General features: G+C 38.7%; 1 protein-coding gene across 1 annotated transcript; it reads right to left on the minus strand.

The window, feature by feature from the left end:
- TMEM64 (transmembrane protein 64) lies at positions 1-27622 on the minus strand. The gene is made up of 3 exons (XM_063079258.1): positions 26843-27622; positions 4911-5066; positions 1-486 (listed from the first exon to the last, which is right to left on the minus strand). The coding sequence occupies exons 1-3, from the start codon at positions 27620-27622 to the stop codon at positions 298-300; spliced, it is 1125 nt and encodes a 374-aa protein (XP_062935328.1). The 3' UTR covers positions 1-297.

Genomic DNA, 27622 nt, shown 5'->3' on the forward strand with positions numbered 1-27622 from the left:
AATATTTGGGTTATTTCTCTGTTCATAAGTACCCAGAAATAAACAATTAAAAAACACTAAAGTGCAGACCCATAGGCCAATACCTGCATGATAAAGAGGTGCAGCCAAAATTGCATCTATGTTTACACTTACATATCCAGAAAATGATTCTTGCTTTTAAAAAATTGTGCAATTTAAAAACTAGTCAGTTTTGTTTGTGCCGTAATACAATTAGAACTTGTTTCTGTCCACTAGTAAAGTGATTGCTAGACCTCGGACAGCACACTAGGCTCTTGACAACCATACGTTTCATTAGAATCATACAATATTAATTCCACCTCCAGAAAATGTTAGGGTCCTCTTGTAGAATGAAGAGCCACTGGTATTTGGTTGAATGCCTTTAACCAGAGAAGTTTTCAGTTCCATTTCGCAAGCTACAATTGCTGCATTCAATTCCACTTGAGCTCGATGAACTACATAAAACATGAGACCTATACTTATAATAATCTGTGAATAAAAATAAAATATTAGTTATCAATATTTTACACAAAAAGAGAGAAATAAATCCAGTAAGTATTTAGTTAAGAAATGCTTCAAACAGGATACTTCTCAAATATGGTAGGTTACGAGGCTATACATTTTTAAGTAGTTTACACACAGTTACCATTTATTCTTTCCTTTGCTGCTTCTCCAAGAAGTGGAGTGCCAAAGCCTATAGATAACCATTATATGGTATCAGGTAAACACACAGTAAACATACATCCCTTTGGGTCTATTTAAATGATGTTTGCTTGATACAAGTCAAACTTATTCCTTGTACCAAAAAGCTTCTTTCAAGGAATAAAAAATGTCACAATAGAGGTAACAGCTGGCTAAACTTGGTAGTATAATTGATGTAGTATATCTTTGCACAACTGTAAATGTCCATAAGTACTTCTATATCCACTTAAAAAGAAGTACTACCATTTGCAATGAACTACCTGGTACAGACAAAATTAAAAGTATTAAGGATCACGTAAAAAATGAAATGTCAATAAACCTCAAAAGAAATCAACAAGTGATTGTGAACATAAAATTGTACTTAGGGAAAAACAAAAACAAAAATGTGATGATGATTTAAAAAAAAAAAAAAAAAAAAGCCAGTCAGAGGGATACTAGAAAAAACATCAAACTAAATGTCAGGTTTCTTGTCTTGGTTTAGCCATCCACTTGTGATGTGATTTCAGGAAAGTCTTCAGATCAGGGATCTCTCTGTGCTTTCACATTCTACATACAATTCATCATAATGTCTAAGCATTCCACATCTTCTAAATGACTTTTATTCCAAAGTTCATTTGTAAATCAGTTCTGTAGAGTTTGCAGCAAATATAGCAGTTGTTGCTTAATGTCCCAAGAAGTTTACGAAGGCTGCTCTAACCAAAAGTGACCCTAAAACACGAGGGTATTTCAAAAATTTCAATGAAAACTTTGTATTATCTTTTAATTCTATTTTTACACAAACTTTTTGAAGTACCCTTGTACTTCACTGTTGCAATTAATCCACCCGTACTTATAATCTTTATAGGAAAAGTATTTTACATCCAAGTGTTGAACGTAGCAGGAGTAGGGGTCGTAGAAGCAGAGAATACTGGGGGGTAAGATGGGGGGAAGAACTTAGAACTTGTGCAAGGGGGTGTTACCATTACATGAGTACCCATCACTCAATAAAATTCTAAGTTAAATAGGTATTTTAAAGATGGATCTTTAAATCCTGTAATTGTTCTCTAATATATTCATTCTCTTAAAAGAAGCAAGACATACTTACTGAAAACTCTTAAGTTTGATACTTATCAGTAGATGGTAACAACATGTAAAGAGGGAGAAAATGTTAGAGAATTGAGTGGGGAGGTGTGTGTGTGAATGAGATGCTAAATGCTTGTCTAAAACATACCAAATGTGAGGTGCCTATTATACATCCAAAACAGTTCAGTGAATGGGTTTGAAGCTATGGAAAGAAAGCTGCGGTAATGATGCATACCAGGGGGTAGGAGGGATGTGGTTTGGAGACAAACGTATTTGCAGCCACCACAGTAACTGGATTTGCAAAGAAAAGTTTTCTGAGTGAGACTAAAGAGCACAGGCTAACATCTTCTGAAATACTGATTTAAGGGGTAAAAGGAAGGTGACAAGCATAAGCCAGGCAAGTGGGAAAAAAATCACGATAGTGATATCAAAGAAACTAAGGGAAGGAAGTGTTTTTTTGTTGTTGTTTGTTTGTTTTTTTGTCTTTCTTTGTGACGAGCACTCAGCCAGTGAGTGCACCGGCCATTCCTATATAGGATCTGAACCCGCGGCGGGAGCCTCGCCATGCTCCCAGCGCCGCACTCTCCCGAGTGCGCCTCGGGCTCGGCCCGGAAGGAAGTGTTTTAATAATAAAGGCATGATGAATAATCTTAGGCTGCTAAGAGGCCAAGCTAGATGAAAACTACTGGAAAGTGCATCTGATATAAACAAGCAAGGTTAGTGGTAACCTTAAAAAGAGCAGCTTGAGGGAAGGATGTGGCAAAGCCACAGATATTTCAGACCCAGTGAAAAATTTTTTCAGCCTCCCAGCAAGGGTGAACTGGCTACATCTTTACCTGGGATTTTCCCCAGCTTCCCTTCTGGACCCCAGAGTCTGACAATTTGGGCTAGCCCTCCCCTAACACACCCTCACCCTCTTCCTTAGCCCAGTGCAGTGTTTTTAAAAAAAGGATAAAAAATGAAAAATGGAAGTGTAGACAACTGTTTTAAGTTCTCCTACTAAAATGACATGAAAGAATCAAACACAGGCAGGACAAGCCTCACATAGAAAGACAGGTGTCTCTTCCTCTGTTAACTGGAAAGCAGGCCAAGAGTATGAGCAGGAACACAAGAAGGTTCATAGATTTCTCAGATGGAAATTGAGGGGTTTCCCATTTGAAATCATCTGATTCTTCTGTCCTTTATTTCTAGGTAATAGCAGAGCAGTAAGAAGACAAAAAAAAAAAAAAAAAAAAATGGCTGGGATGTGGGGCAGTGTTGAGAAACCAGGTGAAAGTTTGCAACAATGAACTAAATATTACTAATCTGCTTGGGTGTATAATCTCCCCCTAGAACAGGTGCAAAGATAAACTCGGCCTTATCCAGGATTGGGGTTTTGACTGGTGGGTATATAGAAAAATATAGGGCATGAAAAAAAGTTAACTAAATAGACCAACGGAATCTAAGTTAGATTTTAGTACAAGAAATAGTTGTGGTTTCCTCCGAATACATATTTTGTATTGCTTTAATTTTATTGACACTGGATTCTCTTTAGACTGATGGCTATAAAGCTCAGAGGCAAATTTGCAGCTCACTTCTAGCAGATGAGAGGAAACTCATGAATACTCTACTAACTTTAACCTAAGTCTCATCTTTTTTTCTATGCTAATTTTCCCCTTCAAGATGACTTCTATCCCCCTTCTTATTCTTCTGTATATATTTTGTAAGCTGCAAACACTTCCTAAAACAAATTAAGCTACACCACCAATAAATCAAACCAAAGTATAAATATGTCTTCACTTTTTTTTTTTTTTCCTTCATAAAAGCCTAGGTTTAAGAATATGTGCTTCCCTCTCCCCTGCCTCCCTCTGGTCTTGTATCCTAAGCTTAAATTTGCCAGCTCAAAGGGGTAAGAAATCACTGGATAAAAGATCTATAGTTTAAGAAAAACCATAAACTCCAATAAATATAGGTGAATAACTTACTAAGATGCATAAAAATATCAAGTTTCAAATAGTGAAAATCTACATAAGCTCCTGATAGAGAAATTCTAATTACTCAAACATAATGTCAAAGGAAAAAGAGATGTTTCAAATAGATTACTCATTTTCAGGAAACTAAAAAAAGCATAAAATATGCTTAAATTTATACTAAAAAAATCTGAGAATGCAGTGTATATCAGCATCTTACAGTACCTTAGGATGATCATAAATATTATTACATATATTATACTATAGATATAATGCATAAAAAGTTTAACATTTTGTGATTAGCATGCTATATTAATACAAATAAACCAACTGTAACAAAAACTCTAAACCTAGATTCAGGTTACATAAAAAAATACAGCTCTGGAAAACAATTAGAAGAGAAAAATAAAAACTGACTCCCTAAATGTCAAAAATATTACAACATTTTCTTAAAACAAGCCCTTTTATTGACAAGCTTTATTTAAGCAATACTCCAATGCAAATATTCCTGGACTTACTTAATGTTTCCTGTATACAATTTAAAGGCCCTGAATAAATTTGTCTACATAGCAGTATTTTCCTCTTTTATCAGCCTTTTATATGAAATTATATGCCCCAAACTATTTTACAATTTGCCATATAATAATAATCCATCACACAAATCTTATTTGGATTTGTAATGGAAAGCTTTAGAAATTTTTTATAAGGCAACACTTTTTAAAACAAATTTTTTGTTCTACTGTACTAAAAAGATATTTATATTGCCAGTAAAACTAATGCTCTAAAAAATACAAATAGAAGTGTTTCAATAATTTGAATATAAAGATAAAAACTCAACTCCACCTAATCCCACTAAAATTATCTTCACAAACATAGTATATTCACTTCACACAAAGTCAAAATACAGTATTTGATTTGTGATGACTGAAAATAACCACTGCAAAGAAAACCCTATTTTGTCATTCCTTTTTTTTTTTGCCTATTTAAGAGAATTTTCAGTATCAATTCAGTTCTACACATTTCCATATATCCACACAATTAAAAAAAATTTGATGTGAAAATATATAGTATTGAAAGAACAAGAAAAGATATAAAAAGGAAAATTCTTTTACAATGACCTCTGTTAGGTTTCAATCAGCAATGCAATACAAAAAGAAAAAAATAGAGATAAAAAGAAACAACCCTTGGCTTTAAACTTACCTGTAAACAAAAAACAAAATATCCACTAACACTCTGTTCTGCAATGACATCTTCCATTGTCCGCAGGGTGGTACCTAAGTAAGAGTTCAGAAGCTGGGTAGGAAGAAGTCCAACCGAAGATGCCATCAGATAGTTGGGTAATGAGAGATCAGTAATCTAGAAGGGTAGATTAAAGGGAATGATTCATTACCAAGTAAAATTTCAACTCAAAGGAAAAATGTGTGTATAAGTCTTGCTAGTGGTTTTCCTTGGGAGTGGAGAGAACTGAAATACTTTACAAAGCATTCTGACTCTTAAAAATGATTATAAAGGGAATACATGCAGAATACAGAAGATTTAAAATGAAATAAAAGTTTAAAGAAAATTTTAGTATTCTATTATTCTATCACTGAAAGATAACATTTGTGACTAGTTTTTCTTTCATGTAAACAGAATCCATACACAGATCACTTTGTAAAAACAGGTAAGTCTTCCTTATGACATTATTCTTCATAACCATTCTTAAATGTCAGTATGGTCACTGGGCTTTGACACCAGATAACCCTAGAATGCCTTCTGGTGCTGAGAACTTAATGAGCTACTTTGTCACTCAGTATAGTATCAGTTCTTTCATCTGTAAAATGAAAAGAACCACCACCTTACATAGTTATTAGGGTCAGAAATACCTGTAATATACCAAGGAAATACCTCAAAAAAGTTAGAAATTATTATGTAATTATACTGCCACTGTGGGATATAGCACAATTTAACCACTTCTACTGTAGAACATTTACATTGCCTCCTTATTTCTTTGTGTATATGTAATTATTCAATTATTTTTTGCTATTATTAAAAAACAAAACTATGACAAAAAACTTTGTATATTAACCTGGGTGGTAGGCAGCATCTAAAATATTCCCAATGACCCCATCTGCTTGTATTCATGACCTTGTCTGACCCTTTCCCCTAGAGTGTGGGCTGGACCTAGTGCTTACTTCTAGCAAACAGACTATAGCAGAAGTGACGAGATGTTACTTCCAAGATTAGGTTACAAAAATAGGACTTCCATCTCTTCCTCAAGCAGGCAAGCTGCGATGCAGTAAGTAGCTCTATGGAGAGGTCCATGTGCTAAGGAACTAATGCCTTCAGCCAAGAGCTAGCGAAGACCTGAGGCCTGCCAACAGCCACACAGGAAAGAGTGAGCCTGGAAGAGAAGTCTCTGCCAGTCAAGCCTTGAGATGACTGCAGCATTGTGAGCGAGCCCGAGTCATAGGCACCCAGGTAAGTTGCACAGGGATTCCTGATCTACAGAAATAGTGAGACAGTAAATGTTTGTCTTAGGCTAAGTTTTGAAGGGATCGCTTATACAGCAATAAATGACGGATGATATGTATCTCAGTTACTTTAGGACAGATCATTAGGAGTGGAATCACTGGCTCAAACAGTAAAAATTGCTTATTTTCCCAAAATGTTCACACTAACTTACACATCTGTCAGTAATACATGTGAATCCATTTTATCATACTGTTCTCAACTTTAAATATTAAATTTTAACCTTTCCTAGTTTGATAGGAGTAAAAATAATGTTTTGTCATTATTTAAGTACTATTTTAATTTATATGGAGACTAGTTTTCTATAGATTTTTCTTTTGCATTTCTTTATGGCTTTGTTCACATTTGCCCTTTTTATTGGAATGTTAAGTGTTTTTCCTATTTATTCATAAGAGCTCTTTATATATATATATAAAGGAAAACCTTTTGTCAGGACAACCTTTTGTCTATGACAAGTGGCTTATATTCTCCCACATATAATTTTATGTTTTGACATACAAATGTTTCTATATTTTTTTGCAATCAAATATTATCAATCTTTTCCTCTGATTTTTCTATTGTTTTTAGCTTTGAAAGTCTTTTTAGACCCTAATGTTAGTTTTTACCTATATATTTTTTTCTGATTATGTTTTCCTTTTTAGTATTTGTCCCTTAGCCTTTCTGGAATTTATTCAGATTAAAGGTGAGAATATAGCCTTATTCTTCTCTTTTTCCAACAGCCAGTTTTCCTAGTAATACATATTAAATAATCAATAACTTCTTCACTGACTTGTGATGTTTACATCATTATAAATGAAGTTATTGTATACGAAAGGGTGTATATGGGGCTCTAATTCATATCTCAAACCTTGCACTGAAACCAAATCATAGTAAAGACTATCAGTTAATATCTAGCAAAAAAATTTCCCATTCCCTTAAAACCTCTTCTTACTCCTCTTTTTAAAATTGCCATAACTATTCTCACCTATTTATTCTTACAGATCACTCAAGAAAGAAAAAAAAAGCAGTAAATTCTATATTAGGATTTAGGTAAATTTGCAAATCTGCATAGAGCTGAAAATCTCTACAATATTCAATATTCTTATCTAGAAATGTTTCTATAATTACCCCAAATCTTCTTTTACACCTCTTACTAAAGTTTGGTAGTTTTATTTACATATACCATGCATTTCTTATTAGTTTATTTCCAAGCATTTCATATTATTGTTACCACTGCTATTAATTTTGAAAATAACTTTTTCATATCCTCATTTGGGTATTACAGGTATGTAAGAAAGCTATTGAACACTTCACTGAACTTTTTTACTAATTTTAAGATCTGGTATTTTAATCAGCTCTGTTACTCTATAATTACAATCTGACCTAATAATCATGTAAATCATATTTTCCATAAAGCTACATTCATCTCTACTCACAAATGATGAACTGGAGATGCACCACTGCTGGTTTGGAAAGAATACTGCAGCAACTGGTTTTTAACAATTTTCCTTATCAATTGATTCCTGACTCAGTAACTACCCATTCAGGATGCTCTGATGGGTGCTTAAAGGAGAAAGTAACACACAACACCTACCCTCCAAGGATTTACACACTAACAAGTGCACACCAACTACCTTAGAAACAGGCAGAAAGGAAGCCTTGAGAAGGACTATGTGCAGAGAATTAAAGAAGGATTAAAATTAGTTGTAGGAGTAGGGACCAAAGGGCAACTTTGTGGAAAAAGAGGCATTTAAAATGGACACTGAAAGCTACATGTGATTTGGCAGGCAAAGACAGGTGTGATGAGGAAGGTAGGTGTTCCAGGAAGAGAATGAATAAGGACAATGTGGCAGGGAAAGTACAGGATGTATTACTGAATTTGGAAGTAAAGTTTGGATTATTTATAGGACACATGCAAGGGAATCCGGTAAAATAAAGACAGGAAAAGTAGCTGGGGTGATATTTGTTAGGGGCCTTGGATGAAAGAGAATGGAGCCTGTACTCAGAGGAAAAAAATACTGGGGAGTCTAGCGAATGAATGGTATAAAAGGAAATAAGCTTGAGGAAGGTTCCTCTGTCAGTTTAGAGCACTTACAAGAGCAGAGAACTTTCTTTAGAATAAACATGTTAAACATATAAAGTGAGTTAATATGACAAAATGAACCATAAAAATTACTACACTGTAGTAATTTTTCATAAACATCACATATTATGAATCTTTAAAATAAATATTCAAGTTATAAAATGTCAGAATACAAAGCTTCAGTCCATAGACTTTGAATGTAATGAAGTTTCTCTAAAGAGAATACATAATTAACTTTTACAGACAATATCAATATCTGAATAATAAATCTGAATAAACCTGAAACAATTCACTCACTCAACTCTTTAACATGACTATTGTTCAGTGCATAAATCGAAGTTTATCAAACCTTTCATGAGTGATGGAGTTTTGATGTGTTGTCCCCTCCAAAACTCGTGTGGAAATTCGATCTCCAATGTGGCAGTGTTGGAAACTGATTGAGTCATGGGAGCTGATCCCTCATGAATGGATGAATGCTCTCCCTGGGGGAGGGGGGATTAATGAGTGAGCTCTAGCTCTATTAGTTCCCACAAGAGCTCGTTGCTTAAATAGACCCTTGCACCTTCTCTCTCTCTCTCGCTTCCTCTCTCACCATGTGATCTGCTTGTACCTGCCGGTTGTCTGCCACTTTTTGCCATGAGTAGAAGCCTGAGGCCCATGCCAGATGCAGCTGTCCCAGAATTGTAAGCCAAATAAACCTCTTTCCTTTATAAATTACCCAGTCTCAGGTGTTTCTGTTATAGCAACACAAAACAGACTAAAACAATGACCAAACCTCATCCTAGAGAAAAAGTGTTTTTATATATATTCCCTTTCTGAAAAGTTGTGTATCTAAAGAAGTAAAAAAATTTTATTCTAGTTAATCATGGGAAACAGTTTTGCTGGAGTGTTCAATCATTTAACCAATGGAGTAACACAATAACATACACACAGTTTTTAAACTATTAATAACTTTATTAAAGATAAACAGGTACCAAATTATTTTAATATTACATTTCCTATAGGCCCAAACCCACTCAGAATCTCCATCTGGCTCCAGTTTTCGACAAACACAATTTAGAATACTTGTTCCCACAAAGAGACCCACCCAAACACCTTTCTCCAGTAAGCCTTCACCCACCAAATTTTTAAAAATATGCCTCCTTGTTCTACTTTCCAGAATGACACTAAACATGCGCCTTGAGCAATCCCACTAGAATTCCTGTCTACAGTACTCTGGGATTCTGGCTCAGGAGTTGTCATACAAATCCAAAGAACCCCTAGAAACCTCAACCTCGGATATCAGTGTTTCCCTGTTGAGTAGTTTCTATGATCAGATATACTTCAGTGAGTTTCAGGGGTGACCAACACCACCTAATCGCCATATTCTCGTGCTTTTAAAACCTTAGAAGCACTATAAAATTATATTTATTCTTATTCCCAGAGGTACTGTGATTTACTTAAAAATGCAATTCACTTATCTGGGTCAGTAGGGGTTAATGTGGAACACTGCATCACCAACATACCAAATAGATCCTGAAAACAAAAGGGGTGGGGGAGAAGAAAGAAAAAAACCTTAATTCTGAGGCCCAAGAGCTGATTTGCTTCTGAACTGGGGCATTTTTGGAGCTGACAAGAAGAGAGCCTCAATCTTCAGATCCGTGGCTGGGAGGCTCACGGAGCCTGGGGCCTGTTGTCCTCTCATGCATAGCACAAATCACGGCTCCAAGGGCAACCCCGCCCCAGCTCCTCCACTTTCTAAGTTTACAGCTGCTTACACAATGGCTTTACATGCTTTAACCCACTAAGAAACTTCATCATTTCTACATACAATATCTCGACATAGATGTAATGAAGAATATAAAAGGTGGTATGTGTTTGGAACCTCCAATTTCACCTGGAGCTCTGTGAATCTTATATTAGTTTTGGCAAACTATACCTTCCTGTATAGGCATGTTACTTGGTTTATATTACTTGGGATGCCATTTATTGACAAAGTTACTATTCAGGTATTATATAAATTCCAATTAAATATATATTTAATAATATCATATAGAAAAAAAATCATGAATCCCTACAATGATTTTTAATAAAGGAACAGTCAAAAGAAGTTAATATGACTACAGTTTGATATTTTCATCTAATTATTATTTATTAATAAAATTATGTATTTTATTTTATATATACCCCCAAAATACTTACTGTTAATATTTCAGAAAAATTGGGAAAGAGGGAGAAAGAGTGGCAACTCTGGAAAAACAATTTTAACCTTGTTTAAGAAAAAACATGTACTGCCTCTTCCCTTCCTTCCCAAAATACCTCTTCACTTCTGTTTTCCCAATCTCAGTTGCCTTAGCCAGAAACCAGCCACAGGGCTCATTCTTCATTCCTCACATCCAATTATCTACTGCACCTTCTAAACATCTAAGGAATCCATCGTCTGGTCCTACTCCTATTCAGCCTCCTCGTCTCCAGTCTTGACACCCAGACTACTACCCACTCACCACCTATGCTAAACACTGCAAAAATCTTTTAAAAATGCAAACCTAATTCTGCTTAAACTCTCTCCTACTGCCATCAGAATGAGGGTCAGGTTCTTCAGCGTGCAGAGTGCTTCATGATCTGGCTTCTGACTGTCTCATGCTTCATGTGACACTGGTCCAGCCAATTCAAAATTCTCTCAGTTCCTAGAATACTCCTTGTTCTTTTCCCTCTGGGTCTTTGTTCATTGTTCCTTCTGGCAAGGACATCCTTCTTCCCCCTCCTTTTACTTGGGCAACTCCTAAACTGTCAGTCATCTATGAAACCTTCCCTGACACCCCAAGTCTGAGTAGGAAGAGCTTTCCAGTGTGCTAACAGAATACTATACCTCCCCGTCCCCTCCACACTGGAGAGCAACAGAAGGTTTCACCAGGTTTGCTTCTCACCCTTTCCTCACACTACAAATTCCGTGAGGGAAGAGAGTCATCTGTCTTGTTCTTCATTGTGTCCCTAGACATTAGCACAATGCCTACTATACATTATGTGCTAAATATATGTTGATTGGAGGTTGAATGTATCAGCATCAAAACTTTTGTTTATATGAGTAAATAGCAACCAGTTTATAAACAGGTTGGGATGCAAGGTCTACTTGTATTTGGCTGTTTGGAAATTAAGAACACCCCCACCCCAAAAAAAATCCACATAAAAATGTTATAAATGGAAATTAACTCATTATCAGCCAAATTTACACTATGATATACCTAGAATGTTATTTCTCCACTGCACTGCTAGCACCTTGAGGAGGGACTTTGCTTTATTCACTGCTCTATCTCCAGCATCTAGAACAGCCATGGGCACACAGTAGGCACGTACCAGTTATTTGTTGAATGAATACTGAATGGATACTAAAAGTATTTCCAGTAACCATTGAGGCAAACCTAATGTCAAGGTTAAGACCCTCTGGTTAAGCAACATTCCTGAGAGTACTGGGAAAAGTCTTGCTACTGGAAAGAGAACAATGTAGGGTTCTGAGAGATCCCACTCTAACAGCTGGAGAGGGCTACAGGGTAAAGAGGCTTCTACTGACAGAAAAGGTTTGGTCAGACAGATATGGTATCTGTCTACAATGCAGAAGCCATCTTTACATATAAAAACTTTTTCATTAGTTCAATGCCTCAATTCAGGAACTGCTTTTTTTTTTGCATTTTATGGTATTTTTTTTTAACTTTTATTTTGTCGCTATACATTGTGGTGGATTATTGTTGCCCATTACCAAAACCTCCCTCCCTCCTCCCTCTCCTCCCTCCCCCCAAACAATGTCCTGTTTGCTTGTCGTATCAACTTCAAGTAATTGTGGTTGTTATATCTTCTTCCCCCGTCCCCCGGTTTTTCTTTGCGTGTGTGTGTGTGTGTGTGTGAATTTATATATTAATTTTTAGCTCCCACCAATAAGTGAGAACATGTGGTATTTCTCTTTCTGTGCCTGACTTGTTTCACTTAATATAATTCTCTCAAGGTCCATCCATGTTGTTGCAAATGGCAGTATTTCATTCGTTTTTATAGCTGAGTAGTATTCCATTGTGTAGATGTACCACATTTTCCGTATCCACTCATCTGATGATGGACATTTGGGCTGGTTCCAACTCTTGGCTATTGTAAAGAGTGCTGCGATGAACCTTGGGGAACAGGTATATCTTCGACTTGATGATTTCCATTCCTCTGGGTATATTCCCAACAGTGGGATAGCTGGGTCGTATGGTAGATCTATCTGCAATTGTTTGAGGAACCTCCATACCATTTTCCATAGAGGCTGCACCATTTTGCAGTCCCACCAGCAATGTATGAGAGTTCCTTTTTCTCTGCAACCGCACCAGCATTTATCGTTCAGAGTCTTTGGATTTTAGCCATCCTAACTGGGGTTAGATGGTATCTCAGTGTGGTTTTGATTTGCATTTCCCGGATGCTGAGTGATGTTGAGCATTTTTTCATATGTCTGTTGGCCATTTGTATATCTTCCTTAGAGAAATGCCTACTTAGCTCTTTTGCCCAGTTTTTAATTGGGTTGCCTGTTTTTTTCTTGTAAAGTTGAGTTCCTTATATATTATGGATATTAATCCTTTGTCAGATGTATATTTTGCAAATAGTTTCTCCCACTCTGTTGGTTGTCTTTTAACTCTCTTAATTGTTCCTTTTGCTGTGCAGAAGCTTTTTAGTTTGATATAATCCCATTTGTTTATTTTTCGTTTGTTTGCCAGTGCTATTGGGGTCATATTCATGAAGTCTGTGTCCAGACTTATTTCCTGAAGTGTTTTTCCTATGTTTTCTTTAAGAAGTTTTATTGTTTCAGGGTGTATATTTAAATCCTTAATCCATTTTGAGTTGATTTAAGTATATGATGAGAGGTATGGATCTAGTTTCATTCTCCTGCATATGGATATCCAGTTATCCCAGCACCATTTGCTGAAGAGGCAGTCCCTTCGCCAGTGAATAGGCTTGGTGACTTTGTCAAAGATCAGCTGACAGTAAGTGTGTGGGTTGATTTCTGGATTCTCTATTCTATTCCATTGGTCAGTGTGTCTCTTTTTATGCCAGTACCATACTGTTTCGGTTATTATAGCTTTGTAGTATAGCTTAAAGTCGGGTCGTGTTATGCCTCCAGCTTTATTTTTTTTGCTCAGCATTGCTTTGGCTATGTGTGGTCTTTTATTATTCCATATAAATGTCTGGATAGTTCTTTCCATTTCTGAGAAAAATGTCTTTGGAATTTTGATGGGGATTGCATTGAATTTGTATATCACTTTGGGTAGTATGGACATTTTCATTATGTTGATTCTTCCAATCCAAGAGCATGGGATATCTTTCCTTTTTCTTGTATCCTCTCTAATTTCTCTCAGCAGTGGTTTGTAGTTCTCATTATAGAGATTTTTCACATCCTTGGTTAACTCAATTCCTAAGTATTTTATTTTTTTGGTGGCTATTGTAAATGGGCAGGCTTTCTTGATTTCTCTTTCTGCATGTTCACTATTGGAGAAAAGAAATGCTACTGATTTTTTTGTGTTGATTTTGTATCCTGCTACTGTGCTGAAATCATTTATCAATTCCAAGAGTTTTTTTGTAGAGGTTTTAGGCTGTTCGATATATAGGATCATGTCATCTGCAAACAGGGACAGTTTGACTTCATCTTTTCCAATCTGGATCCCCTTTATTTCTTTCTCTTCTCTAATTGCTCTGGCTAGTACTTCCAACACTACGTTGAATAGGAGTGGTGAGAGTGGGCATCCTCATCTAATTCCTGTTCTTAAAGGAAAAGCTTTCAGCTTTTCCCCATTCAGGATGATATTGGCAGTGGGTTTGGCATATATGGCTTTAATTATGTTGAGATACTTTCCCTCTATACCTAACTTATAGAGGGTCTTTGTCATGAATGAGTGCTGAACTTTATCAAATGCTTTTTCAGCATCTATAGAGATGATCATATGGTCCTTGTGTTTGACTTTATTAATATGGTGTATCACACTTATTGATTTGCATATGTTGAACCAAACTTGCATCCCTGGGATGAATCTCACTTGATCGTGGTGAATAATTTTACGTACGTGTTGCTGTATTCTGTTTGCTAGTATTTTAGTGAGGATTTTTGCATCTATATTCATCAAGGATATTGGCCTGTAGTTTTCTTTTCTGGCTATATCTTTACCTGGTTTTGGTATCAGGATGATGTTTGCTTCATAGAATGAGTTTGGGAGATTTCCGTCTGTTTCAATCTTTTGGAATAGTTTGTAAAGAATCGGTGTCAATTTCTCTTTGAATGTTTGGTAAAATTCAGCTGTGAATCCATCTGGTCCTGGGCTTTTCTTTGTTGGGAGCCTTCTGATAACAGCTTCAATCTCCTTTATTGTTATTGGTCTGTTCAAATTTTCTACGTCTTCATGGCTCAGTTTTGGGAGCTTGTGTGTGTCCAGAAATTTATCCATTTCCTCCAGATTTTCAAATTTGTTGGCGTATAGTTGTTTATAGTAGTCTTGAATGATTCTTTGTATTTCAGATGAATCAGTTGTAATATCGCCTTTTTCATTTCTAATTTCTGTTATTTGAATCTTCTCTCTTCTTTATTTGTTAGCCATGCTAATGGTTTGTCACTTTTATTTATCTTTTCAAAAAATCAACTTTTTGATTCATTGATCTTTTGTATTGTTTTTTCGGTTTCAATTTCATTCAGTTCTACTCTGATCTTAATGATTTCTTTCCATCTGCTAACTTTAGGTTTGGATTGTTCTTGTTTTTCTAGTTCTTTAAGGTGAAGTGTTAGGTTGTTCACTTGCCATCTTTCCATTCTTCTGAGGTGAGCATTTAATGCAATAAATTTCCCCCTTAGTACTGCTTTTGCAGTATCCCACAGGTTTTGGTACGATATATCATTATTTTCAAAGGTTTCAATAAATGCTTTGATTTCCTGCTTGATTTCTTCTTGGACCCATATGTCATTAAGTAGAATGCTGTTTAATTTCCATGTGTTTGTATAGTTTCCAGAGTTTCGTTTGTTATTAATTTCTAGTTTTAATCCATTGTGGTCTGAGAAAATACATAGGATAATTCCAATTTTTTTGAATTTATTGAGACTTGATTTGTGACCTAATATGTGATCTATCCTGGAGAATGATCCATGTGCTGTTGAGAAGAATGAATATTCTGAGGTTGTTGCATGGAATGTACTATAGATATCTGCCAATTCCAATTGGTCTAGAGTCTTGTTTAGATCTTGTGTTTCTCTACTGATTCTTTGCCTAGATGATCTGTCTAATATTGACAGTGGGGTGTTCAGGTCCCCTGCTATTACGGTATTAGTGTCTATTTCCTTCTTTAGTTCTAATAGAGTTTGTTTTATAAATCTTGCTGCTCGAACACTGGGTGTGTACATATTTATGATTGTTATGTCTTCTTGATGGATCAGTCCTTTTATCATTAAGTAGTGTTCCTCATTGTCTCTTTTTATGGTTTTTAGTTTAAAGTCTATTTTGTCAGATATAAGAATAGCTACTCGAGCTTGTTTTTCTTTTTTGTTTGCATGGTAAATCTTTTTCCATCCTTTCACTCTTAGTCTGTGTGAATCTTTATGCCTGAGGTGGGTCTCTTGTAGGCAGCATATAGTTGGGTCCTCCTTTTTAATCCAGTCAGCCAGTCTGTGTCTTTTAATTGGGGAATTTAAGCCTTTTACATTAAGAGTTGTTATTGAAAGGTGTTGATTTATTCCTAGCATTTTATTGGTTGTTTGGTTGTCTTAGGTGTCTTTTGTTCCTTGCTGTCTGATTTACTGTTTGGTTTCTCTGTTTGTTGGTTGCTTAGGTTGTACATAGTGTTTTTGTTAGCTTGTTTTCTCTTCATGAATGCCATTTTTATTATACTAGTGGGTTTTGATTTTTCTTGGGTTTTTATGGCAGTGGTAGGTATTTTTCAGGAACCAAACCCAGTACTCCCTTGAGGATTTCTTGTAAGGGTGGTCATGTGGTAGTGAACTCCTGCAGTTTTTGTTTGTCTGAGAAATACACTATTTGCCTTTCATTTCGGAAGGATAGCCTTGCAGGGTAGAGTATTCTTGGCTGGCTATCTTAGTCTTTTAGTATTTTGAATATATCATCCCATTCCTTTCTAGCTTTTAGGGTTTGTGATGAAAAGTCTGATGTTAACCTGATTGGGGCTCCCTTATAGGTGATTTGATGCTTCTCTCTTGCAGCTTTTAAGATTCTCTCTTTGTGTCTGAGTTTTGTCAATTTGACTATAACATGTCTTGGAGAGGGCCTTTTTGGGTTGAATACGTTTGGAGATCATTGAGCTTCCTGGATCTGAAGATCTGTGATTTATCCTATACCTGGGAAGTTTTCTGCCACTATTTTATTGAATATCTTTTCAATGCAATCTCCATTTTCCTCCCCTTCTGGGATACCCATAACTTGGATATTTGAGTGCTTAAGGTTGTCTGATATCTCTCTCAGATTTTCTTCAATGTCTTTGATTCTTTTTTCTTTTTTTTTTTTTTTTTGTCTGCTTGTATTATTTCAAACAGCCCATCTTCAAGTTCAGAGGTAATCTCTTCAACTTCGAGAAGCCTCTGGTTAAACTCTCCGTTGTGTTTTTTATTTCACTGAATAACTTCTTCAGTTCAGCAAGTTTTGCTACATTTTTTTTCAGGACATTGATTTCCTTGTACATTTCCTCTTTCAAGTCCTATATACTCTTCTGCGTTTCATCATGATGTCTAGCTGAGTTTTCTTGTATCTCATTCAGTTTCCTTAGAATTATCACTCGAAATTCCTTGTCAGTCATTTCAAGGGCTTCTTGTTCTATAGAATCTAGAGTTTGAGATTCATTAACTTTTGGTGGTGTACTTTCTTGATTTCTTGTATTTCTGGTGTACTTTCTTGATTTCTTGTATTTCTGGTGTCTTTTTTTTTGATGTTTATTCATTGCGGCAGGGGGTTTCACAGTCCACCGGTTTGAGACTATACTGACCAACTAAAATGTTGCTGTGGTTGCCAATTTGGTATGGCTACCTCCGTGACTGCTCAGTTGGCCTCTAGTGCATTGTGTGTGTGGTTGCCTCGGGTCTTGGGCCACTCCGGGGAGCCACCTCTCTGGTCAGCTTGGACTCTGCTGGGCTGCTGGATCACGGGGCAGTACCGCAGGGTGTGTGGTCTCTGCTGAGCTTCCACTTCCCATGCAGGACTTCTCCCTGTTCCGTGCGCTCTGGCCCAGGCTGTTGGTTCATGCAGTGGCGACCCCACAGGGTGTGTGGTTTCTGTCGAGTCTCTGACTCCCTAGCCGGACGTCTCCCACCTCTGTGCAGACTGGACTGGGCTGGGACATGTCTTGTGCAGCCCTCGTCTATCAGCTGGGCCTTCAAGACCCTGCTCGGCACCGCCTCGCCCAGGAAATCTACCAGGTTTCTGCTAGGCACAGATGACCAGTCGCTCTGGGTGCCTTTGTAGCACTGTGTAGATCTTTCTCGGGACTAATCACCTTCCTCCTGGTATCGTGGTTATTTATGTACTTGTCTGATCTCCCACACCAGAGCGTGAGCTCCTCGGGGGAGGAGCCTGCAGCACACGGTTCACCTTTGAATCCCCCCGGTGCGGACCGAGTCCGGTGCCCACCTACAGTCAGCTCTCCAGCAGGTTCAAGCGAACTCGGGAACTCTCCATCCACAGTATTCCTAACCAGAAATCAGTTAGGCGTTTTCCCGAACTGGTGGCTGCAGAGATGGTATCTGCCTCCCGGTAACAGGAAGTTTACTGGGGGCCGGAGCCCAGGGTGTGGTGGAGTGACAGTCGGAACAGCCCGTACTTCCTTGCCCTCCCGACGCTGGCCGGGGATGACCCACACCACTAGCCCTGCCAGAGAACCGCGGAGGGAGTGGGAGGGGAGGATGGCCCGCAGGCCCCGGGAAGCCCCGTGCCGGGGCAAGCAAGTGGGAAGGCTCAGTGAGGAGCTCAGCCGGGCGAGGAGGACAGGCCTGGCCGAGCCGGGCCGGAGCTGCCATCACCTGAGAAAATGGAGGCAGCCCCGGGGTCAGTGAGTGGCCCGGTGGGGCACGCGGAAGCAGGGTGTGCGTCCGCCCCCCCCAGCAGGGCCAGGGGTCACTCACAGGGCTGTGCCAGGTCGGGCGGCTCCCTCTCTGCCTCTGCCTCGTCACCGTCCCCGTTCTCGGCCGCTGCTGCCTCGGGCTGCTCACTCGGTCCCCTGGCGCGGCTCAGGCACTCCCAGGAATCTTCTTTTATGCTGGCCTGAAACCTCGAATCCTGAATAGGGTAGCTGGCCGCCTTCAGCGTGGCCCGGGCCTCTGGGATCCTGGCAGCGTCAACAGCAGCCCCGCACCGTGTTCCGTTTAGAGACTCGCTTTTGCAGCTAAGAAACAGTTCTTTTCCTGCTCCATACTTCAAAGCTGTTGCCTGTAAATGAAGCAGCCTCTCCTGCCAAGGGCAAAGTGGCAGTCAGCCCCCATGACTGGCCACCAGCAGCGGTCCTCCCTTAAGAGACGGCAAGAGGAAGGTCCACAAGTATCCTGGCTGCCTAAGGCCCAGTGGCCACCTTTTCCACCTCAGCTACTCCGCGCCAACTGCCGCAGCCACCGCCATCTTAGGATCCGCAGGATAATGTGGTATTGTAATGTATTTTTGAAGCAACTTTTCTACAGTAACGTTCACAGCCGCTCAAAGCTGCAGTAGCTGGCTGAGTGCCCACTCTCTGCAAATGGCATCTAGAACCGTCCACCACAAAATGTCCCGATGGACATTTGGCCTGTGTCCTGTTGGCCTAATGCGGATTTTCTATTTTCAAATTCAGAACTCACAGATGGAAGAACCTGTCTGTATGACACCAATTAGCTGGTTTCAACAATGATTAGAATCACCAGGGGGTTTGGCCCTGCCACCTGGGCGCGCTCCCTGGCTGCCCTCTTGTGGTGGCCTTCAGGAACTGCTTTTAATGGCTCCCAAATATTTGGGTGTCACCTCTGGCGCTAAAATACACACACACACACACACACACACACACACACACACACACACACACACACACACACACACACACACACACACACACACACACACACACACACACACATTGAACCTTCTCCCCAGAAGAAAAATGCACATCATATTGCATATAATTTCTGAAACATAAGTTGAAAAGCTCTTCTTTATAGTCTGACAAATTGTAGGTTTATTATTTTTACTTATTCAACAAAAATTTATCAAAAGCCTTCTATATCTAAGGCTCAGCTCTAAGCAGGAATAAAAAAGATCCAAAGATAGAAAACTATAGCTGTGTCATCATTAAAAGTCATGTTGTAGTATATACAATGAAAAAAATGTTCATAATATGATGGAAAGGACACAATCATTTACAACATTAACCCACAATGTTATCTAGAAAAGTACAATCAATAAATGCAAAGACTGAAAAAATTAACACTAAAATGTTAATTTTTTTCTTCATAATTGCTATACAAAGTTTTTGCGATGAACGCTTATTTTGTAGACAGAAAAAATATTGTCAAAATAAGTTTTAATAAGATCTCTACTTTAAAAGAAATTTATTTTATTTTTTTTCTTTATCTAGGAAGGGGTAATAGGACATACTGTATATACACATGATAACACAGAGTAGAGATATAGATTATGTTAGTTGTAAGTCTATAAATGACACATAAAAACTACAGAATCTAATGAGATAACTAAGGAGGCACAGAGGGGAAAACAGGAAATAATGGCAACTGCGTTCAGCCGTATTCAGAGGTCTAAGGATGTGGGCTAAGATGACATTACATTTATCAACTTGGTCATCCTATCTGAGCCTTTAGTTTGACTCCAAGCTCCTTCAAAACACAGACCATGTCTGGTCTTTCTATTCTGCCTGAACTGTACCACTGGCAGTGAATCAGTATACCTTGATAATAAGAAATAATCTTAGATACACTGGTACAGTTGATTGATAAGTATTATGGCCCATCATCTTTACCTGAATCTATGGCTATATCTATAGCACAGAATAAGAATTTAAGATGAGGAAATATTTTTATAAAACATACTATCACTAAACTCTTAAAAAATAAAAGGAAATGTTAAATTGTTGCTCAGAACATTTGCCTTTTTAAAAGCAAACTCTGAGACCTTATCTAACCCCCTTCATTTTACCAATAAAAAAACTGGAAGCCAGAACCATTACATGACTTCCCCACGGCTACACGGGAACTGAGACAGAACCAAAAGTCACCATAGAGTCCACAGGCTAAGACTTTACCGTATTTGTAGCCTTAGAGTTGTTTGTCAAAGACTTTTATTTAATTGTATTACATTTCAGTTCAACTGTGAAATTACTAAAGGTAACTTTCCTTCTTCTTGATAATTCAATGCAAACCCTAAGAAAATTTATTTGAGAACAATTATATCTGCTTTAAGTTATAATGACATCCCTTGCTGTCATCATTTCAGTCAGTACCACTTTTTTTTTTTCAGCTCCCTGCCCCTCCCCAAAACAAACGAAAACATCTTTCTGTGGTTGCTTCCAGCCCACTGTGGGCTCATACAAATAACCAAAGTAATTAACAGTTACGCAACATACAATTCTTTAAAATCATTCAACTGAGAAGTAAGCCACAGTGATGGATAAGGCTTTGAATTTTTAAATCTACTCATTTCTATTTTGTTTTCATTGTATACACAGTACTCATATATTATTTTTGTTTAAAAAAATGTTTTTTTGTTGTTAAATAAAAAGGTATATAACATATATGTGAGAACTTAAGGATCTCTTCTTAGTTACAAGAGCTCAGGCTTGCTGGTTATTTTGTTGCAGTGACCATAATGCAATAGTACCCAAACTCTTTCCATAAGGTACCAGGTAGTAAATATTTTAGGCTTTGCAGGCAGTAAGCTATGTCCCAACTATTCAGCTTTGCCATTTTAGGTTTTAAAAAAGCCACAAACGGCATACATGAATTAGTGCAGCTATACTCCAATAACACTATTTACAGATGCTGAAATCTGAATTTCACATAATCCTTATGTACATGAAATGTTCTTCTTTTGATATTTTTTCCAACCATTTAAAAATGAAAAAAACATTCTCAGCTTGTGTGCCATACAAAATTGGGCTAGAGTTTGCTGATGCCCACTCTAACATCCTGGATGATATCTCTAATTCTACTGTGTGGAAACTTGCACAGTGCCTGACGCATGGGAGGTCCTCCATAATGTTCGATGTGCAAGGCACTCTAGGAATAACTGTTCTACACAACTGGAACCAGAGGTCTCTGGGAAACCTAGCTCTTCTCGAACCAACCTAATTCCTTGGTAAAGTTAATGACTTTAACCACTTATTGTGATCTTGGGCAAGTTACTTCACCACTTTGTGTCTCAACTGCCTCAGCTATAAGATGAGGATTAGGTTTACATGAGCACTAAATAAGTAATGTGTGCATGGTAAACAGTGCCTGCACTTAGCAGGTGCAATGCAGATTTGTTAAATTTAAAAAAAAAAAAGTCTCTGCTTCAATGTCCTCATTTTGGAATGCAGAAGATGGAGAGAAAGAAATAGTAAAAAACGAGCAAACTATGAGGGTAATTAAAAAAGTTCATGGGAAGATTTGCATTATCTTTTAATTCTATTTTTTCCATGAACTTTTTGTAGTACCCTCATATATATATTATCACAGCTTTGCAGCAGATATTATCAAAGGTAGTATTACATTACACAACAGAAAGTATGGCGCAAAAGAGTAACTATAACTATCTCAAGGTATCCCCGTAAATGTTAGAACCAAGTCTCATTTCAAGTTTGTGACATTTGTCCTCATAGAACTCTGCCTCTTAGTCATTAACACCTGCTCTAAAGACTACTGTGATAATTAAAGAATAACATGTATATAAATTTGTTCTGCAAATTGTTAAGTGGTATACAACATACGAATAAGAGGATTTTTCACGTTATGCTTTATGTTTTTATTTTAGGTTTCCAAGATGTCAGGATGACTGAAAACAAAATTTCCCATGTGTATTTGTTTCGAAGAAGGAACTTACCAGAGTCTGTAAGTTTTTCTTTGACCAAAGAAAAAAGAGACAGAGAATGATTTTTAGGATCTCCTGTAGAGCAACCTAACATCAGCACCAGACCCCTGTGGTAGTTGCAAGCACCACCATGACTACTGATACCTGTAACAACCAATTATCATGTAATATTTGGTGATCAAAAATAACATTTTACAGGAGGTAACTTTAAACTGTAGGTCTCCAGGGGGGCATCACACAGCCAACCTTACAAGGATGCTTTAATGCTTACTAATGCTTTAATGCTTATGATGTTATTCTTGTGAATGCTTTCAATTTACTCTTTTAGAATTCCACCTCCTTCCACACCTGCACCAACAGTCCTTTCTTGTCCATCCAGAGTTTCTTTTTCCTCAAGTTTGAAGGCTACGGACAGGATTTCATTTGTTATGCTTAAATCAGAAATATCATGTCTACCTATTAGAGTGCTGAGGATGAAATAAGTTAACACATCAAAAGGCACATAATTACTGTGGAATGGCAAGAGGGAGACTGCAGAGGTAAGCCCAAAAGGGTTTGGAATTTATCCTGAGGGGAAAAGAAAACCCATTTGGGGATTTCATACAGGGGAGTACCAAGATCACATTTGCATTTTACATCTTTCTGGATAGAGCAAAGACGGAAAAGCCTAGATCAGGAGGCAGGAAGAATGGCTGGGAATTAGAGATGCTTGGACCAGGGTAGTGGCAGTGGACTAGACAAGTATTTAGGAGGCAGAATCCTTAGGACTTAGCCAATGATCAGACATGGAGGATGAGAGAGAGGAGGTGGTCAGGTGTAGAGTCATTAAGACTGCTACCTAATGCTCCACTTCTCTCCTTCCTGGCACACCCATCACCCCTTCAAAGTTAGTTGTGACCATGTAATTTGTGCAGGCCAGTAAAAAGTGAGATTAGGTCTAGGTGGAAGCTTTACAAGCCAGTGTGCAATTCACCATGTCACAGTAATCAAGTTCAAGATGGTGGCTTTGTCAGCCTGGATGTCAGAGTAAAAATGAAGATAAAACAGAGGGCCCCCCTTCCCGTTTTACAAACCAAGTTTGACCTGGACTTGTGTCAAACATAATAAATAAACCTTTGCTTTTTAACCAAGATTTGGAGGTTGTTACTGTGGCATAATATAGCCTATCCTGACTGACCCAGTAAGAAAGCAATAATGGTCACCCTAGATATATGTCCAGATAAGAACAGTACTTATAATACACACATCAACTACCCATCTTAAAGGGCAGCAAGACCTGTAGACTCAAGATTACATTAAAAACATTAATTAAAAAAGAAAGAAAAAAAAAAGCTTTACCCTACTTCCAAGTGGAAATGATGGATGCATTTTTAAAAAAAGAAAAAATTTATATACATACTTGAAAAATATTTTGTATGGCTTAAGAATTAATACTATAAAGTATTACATACACTTAGTTTCAAAAGTGGAGAGTCAACTTGTTTATCCTTTTTTAGCACACTCGGGAGAAGGAAAGAATCATGGTTAAGGACATATAAGCAACAAGAGAAAGAACCTTTCCTTTCTTCCATATGTTCACCTTTTACAATCAGTTCCTGCCACTCCCTTCACCACAAATAATAATAGCTAACAATTCATTGAGAAATGACTATGTGCCAGGCAAAATACTTAGTGCCTTTGCTGCAAGAGCTTATTTAACTCTCATAATTCTACCCATTTTACAGATGAGGAAACATGGAGAAGGCCACACAGCATAAACTAAGCAAAGACTGTCTATTTCCAAAGCCTGTGTTTCTTATAACCACCATACCTAATCTCCTCTTTGAGGTAAGACCAGATAAATATATTTAATCATGGGCATTGAGAAAATGAGTTTTAAATGGAATTTTTTTTTAAAAGGGGGGAGGGGTTTCAAAAATAGGGAGGGAGGTGGATAACAAGAGAAATAAGCCTGGAAAGCGGGTAGCTGTGAGCAGCCAGATGGGTATGAGGTAGAAAGGGTAAAGTAGAATGAAGTTCTAGAAGGCAGAAGAGAAAGAAACCCAGACTAAAATAAATATCAGCCTAAACTAAGCTTTCCTTTTGCTTACATATCCTGGGTGAATTCAGCAAATTGGTTTGGTTGAAAGGACTACTTCTGTAAGCAGGCAGCTCAGAATAATAGGAATGAACAAAACATAACAGACCATATGCAGTGGCTTCCAAACTTCCCTGTTTATGGCTATGAGTAAGAATTTTACAGCGAGATGAACCATATCAGCTAATCCTAGTTTTAAACCTCAGCTCTGCCTCTTGGTATGTGGATGACTTTGAATAAGTTCCTGGATGGTTGAACATCCACTTCTTTCTCAATAAAATGGTGACAATAATACTTATTTCAAGAGGCCATTTTTTCTTTTTCTTCTTTTCTCTTGACCCCACAATGCCAAACTGAAAGCTGCCCCCTTCCAAGCTTTCAAACCACAAGTGTAGTTGTGGTTCCAACTACACAATTACATTAAATTACTTCCAAGTACATATTACAACTTCTTACATATTTAATATGTAGAAGAGGCACTGTCAAAAGAAAAACCTACCTTATTGTCAATCAATAAACATATAACAAATCCTTACTGTATACCCATGACTACACTAGGCACTAAATATACAATGAAGAAATAGGACTATGGGTCGAGACCCACCATCAGACTACAGTTCAAAGTTTGACTCTACCATTTATTTACTACCTGGGTGACCTTGGGTAATAACAGAAACAATGACAAAAGCCAGCATGTGAGTGAGTGTTAAGCCAAGCTCTGTTGTATGTATACACATATGTAATCTTCTCAATAACCCTATGAAGTAGGAAACACTACTTACTTTCTACATTTTACCAATAAGAAACTGAAGCACAGACAGAATAAGCAACTTGACCAAGGTCACCAGATTCTAAGAAGAAAAGAGGCCTCCAGAGCACCAGCCCTGTGCTCCTACCTAGTAGACAATAGTCTATAATATGCACATAATCACATTCTGCAGAGCTGGTTTAAGGATTAGAAATAACATGTGGAAAGAGCCTAGAATAGTATTTTGCACACAGTAGGTAGACAAGAAAAGGCACAAAGATACAAGCAAGCTATACTGGAGACAAAGCAAATTAACATAATAAATCTACATACATTCCTTAGTCCTGACCTTTTTTCAAAGTCTTAGGACAGTTGATTATTACCCAAGGTTGGGTCAAAGTTGTGTTTATATTTCCTATTATAAGAGGATGTGAAAAGGTACAAATTTAAGGCTTAGACCATACCAAAGTACTGTAAACACCAAATGCTGTCTCTACAGACAACCCCATATCTCTTTCCACTGCCTCCACCAAACATCATTTGACAGTCATAACTGCTGCTGGCTAATATAACCAACAAGAAATTTGCAAAAGGTATCTTAAAATAAAAATATCTTAGTTTCATCACAAAGAGGTAGGCTGGTTAGAACAAAACAAAATGAGAAAGTTTCCAGAGATGATTTATTTACTTTTCAAACAAAATGATGCGTCAGAATCACTAACATAAAATACATCCATTCCTAGGGATTTGAATGCTGTATCTCTTTTAGTATACAGTTTAGGTCTAACTGAAGGGTTGAGTTCCTGGGAATCTCTATATGAACTCTTTGTCGCTAAGAATCCTTGTATTTGGGGAACTCAGTAATCTAGTTTAACCTCTTCACACTTTAGAAAAGAGGAAAGTAATTTGTTCCAAAGTCACAAAGTTTGTAAAGACCAGATTCCTTTCTTCCAACCGGATGGTCCCCCTACTAGCAGTATTTTGATCCTGTATTAGCGGTACGGAGATGCACACTAGCTATAGAAACCGAAGCAGAATAAGCAGAACATATGAATACAAGAACAGAAAAGAGTCTAGAGGATGCGTATAAATTAGAAAAACACATGCTCATTGAGCAAAAGGTTATCTGTCTGAAGTTGCTTCAGAGAAAGAGAAACAGGAGGATTTTTCTCCTTTGAATTGTATTAAAGCAAATTACTCAAAGAAGAAAAGGCCTATTATAAATTTTTGGAAACTCCAAAATTTGGAGTATACAAACTATCTCCTCCACTGTTTACTCCAACGTTTCTGTCAGCCTCATTTCGCTGAAAACTTGAGTCAAAGCAGGGATGCATTTATGCAGGTGAGAGAGAAAGCTAGGAATATGAAACCTTACTCTCTGTTGCCAAAACTGCTGCGGAAATAGGATGACAAATGTTAAAAATGGACATTTCCATGCATATCTTACTCCCCCCCAATCAAAAAGAAGACTCTTAATTTTTAATCAAACCCATCCCGAAAAGGAACAGTTCTTTCTCTACCAGATCTATTGAGGCCCCGCATTATATTTGATTTATACAGTACATACTCAGGGTGCGATGGAAAGTAATTACAACTCCTACTGTCAATGTCACTTCTCTGCTGGTATTTATCAGACGGAACGCCCTCCCGGGCGTTCACAAGACCGCTCCAAAAGAGACTGGGAGAGGGGTAGGCCAGCGAGACACCACTTACCGAAAACACTGCATTCTGAAGCCCAAAAGGTATGGGGGTCAGTCTGGCCAGTGCCACCACTTTGAGGCCGCTTCCTCCCTCCACGACGCGAATAACGGCGCTCAGCTTCTCGCTGCTCTGGATCTTGGCGGCCACCCAGGCAGTGAGCAGCCGCTTGCAGACCACATGGGCGATGAAAGTGCCGATGAGGACTCCCACCACCATCAGACCCATGCCCAGCACGAAGCCGTACAGGTAGCCGGCGGCCACGTTGAGCACGATGTAGCCCCAGCCGCAGGGGAACGAGACCACGATGAAGCCCACGACGAAGAGCAGGACCCCCAGCAGCGAGTCGAGGCTCTCCACCCAGAGCAGGAGATGCTGCAGGTAGCGGCGGACCAGGGCCAGGGAAGCGAAGCACAGGGCGGCCAGCACGCAGACCAGCACGAGGCTCCGGCACCAACAGGTGCTGCCGAGGCAGCAGCAGCGCCAGTTTCTCACCTCGGCCACGCCGACCACCACGCCGCCGCCGCTCCCGGGGCCGCCCGCCAAGGCCCCGCCCGGCGCCGGCAGCAGCTCTGAGGCCGCGGGCGGACCGTGGCGCTCCAGATAAGCGCCGAGCAGGGCGCCCGAGGCCGCCGCTGCCGCCGCCGCCGCCGCCGCGCCCGCCCCGCCCCCGCGGGGTAGGTGGCCCGCCGGGGCGTCTCCGCCCCCCTCTCGGGGCAGGGCCCAGCCGGCCGGCAGCTCGGCGCGGCCCGGGGAGGAGACTTGCTGCAGGAGTCTCCCGCCGAGGCTCCGCAT

The sequence above is a fragment of the Cynocephalus volans genome, chromosome 15 (assembly GCF_027409185.1).
Source record: "Cynocephalus volans isolate mCynVol1 chromosome 15, mCynVol1.pri, whole genome shotgun sequence".
NCBI classification, from domain to species: Eukaryota; Metazoa; Chordata; class Mammalia; order Dermoptera; family Cynocephalidae; genus Cynocephalus; species Cynocephalus volans.

Coding starts and splice junctions, on each gene's coding strand:
- TMEM64 (XM_063079258.1), bottom strand. CDS start 27,622: ATGCGGAGCCTCGGCGGGAGACTCCTGCAGCAAGTCTCCTCCCCGGGC. Junction 5,067..26,842: donor TTCAGAATGCAGTGTTTTCG/GTAAGTGGTGTC, acceptor CTACCCTTCTAG/ATTACTGATCTCTCATTACC. Junction 487..4,910: donor ATTTTGTTTTTTGTTTACAG/GTAAGTTTAAAG, acceptor TTTTATTCACAG/ATTATTATAAGTATAGGTCT.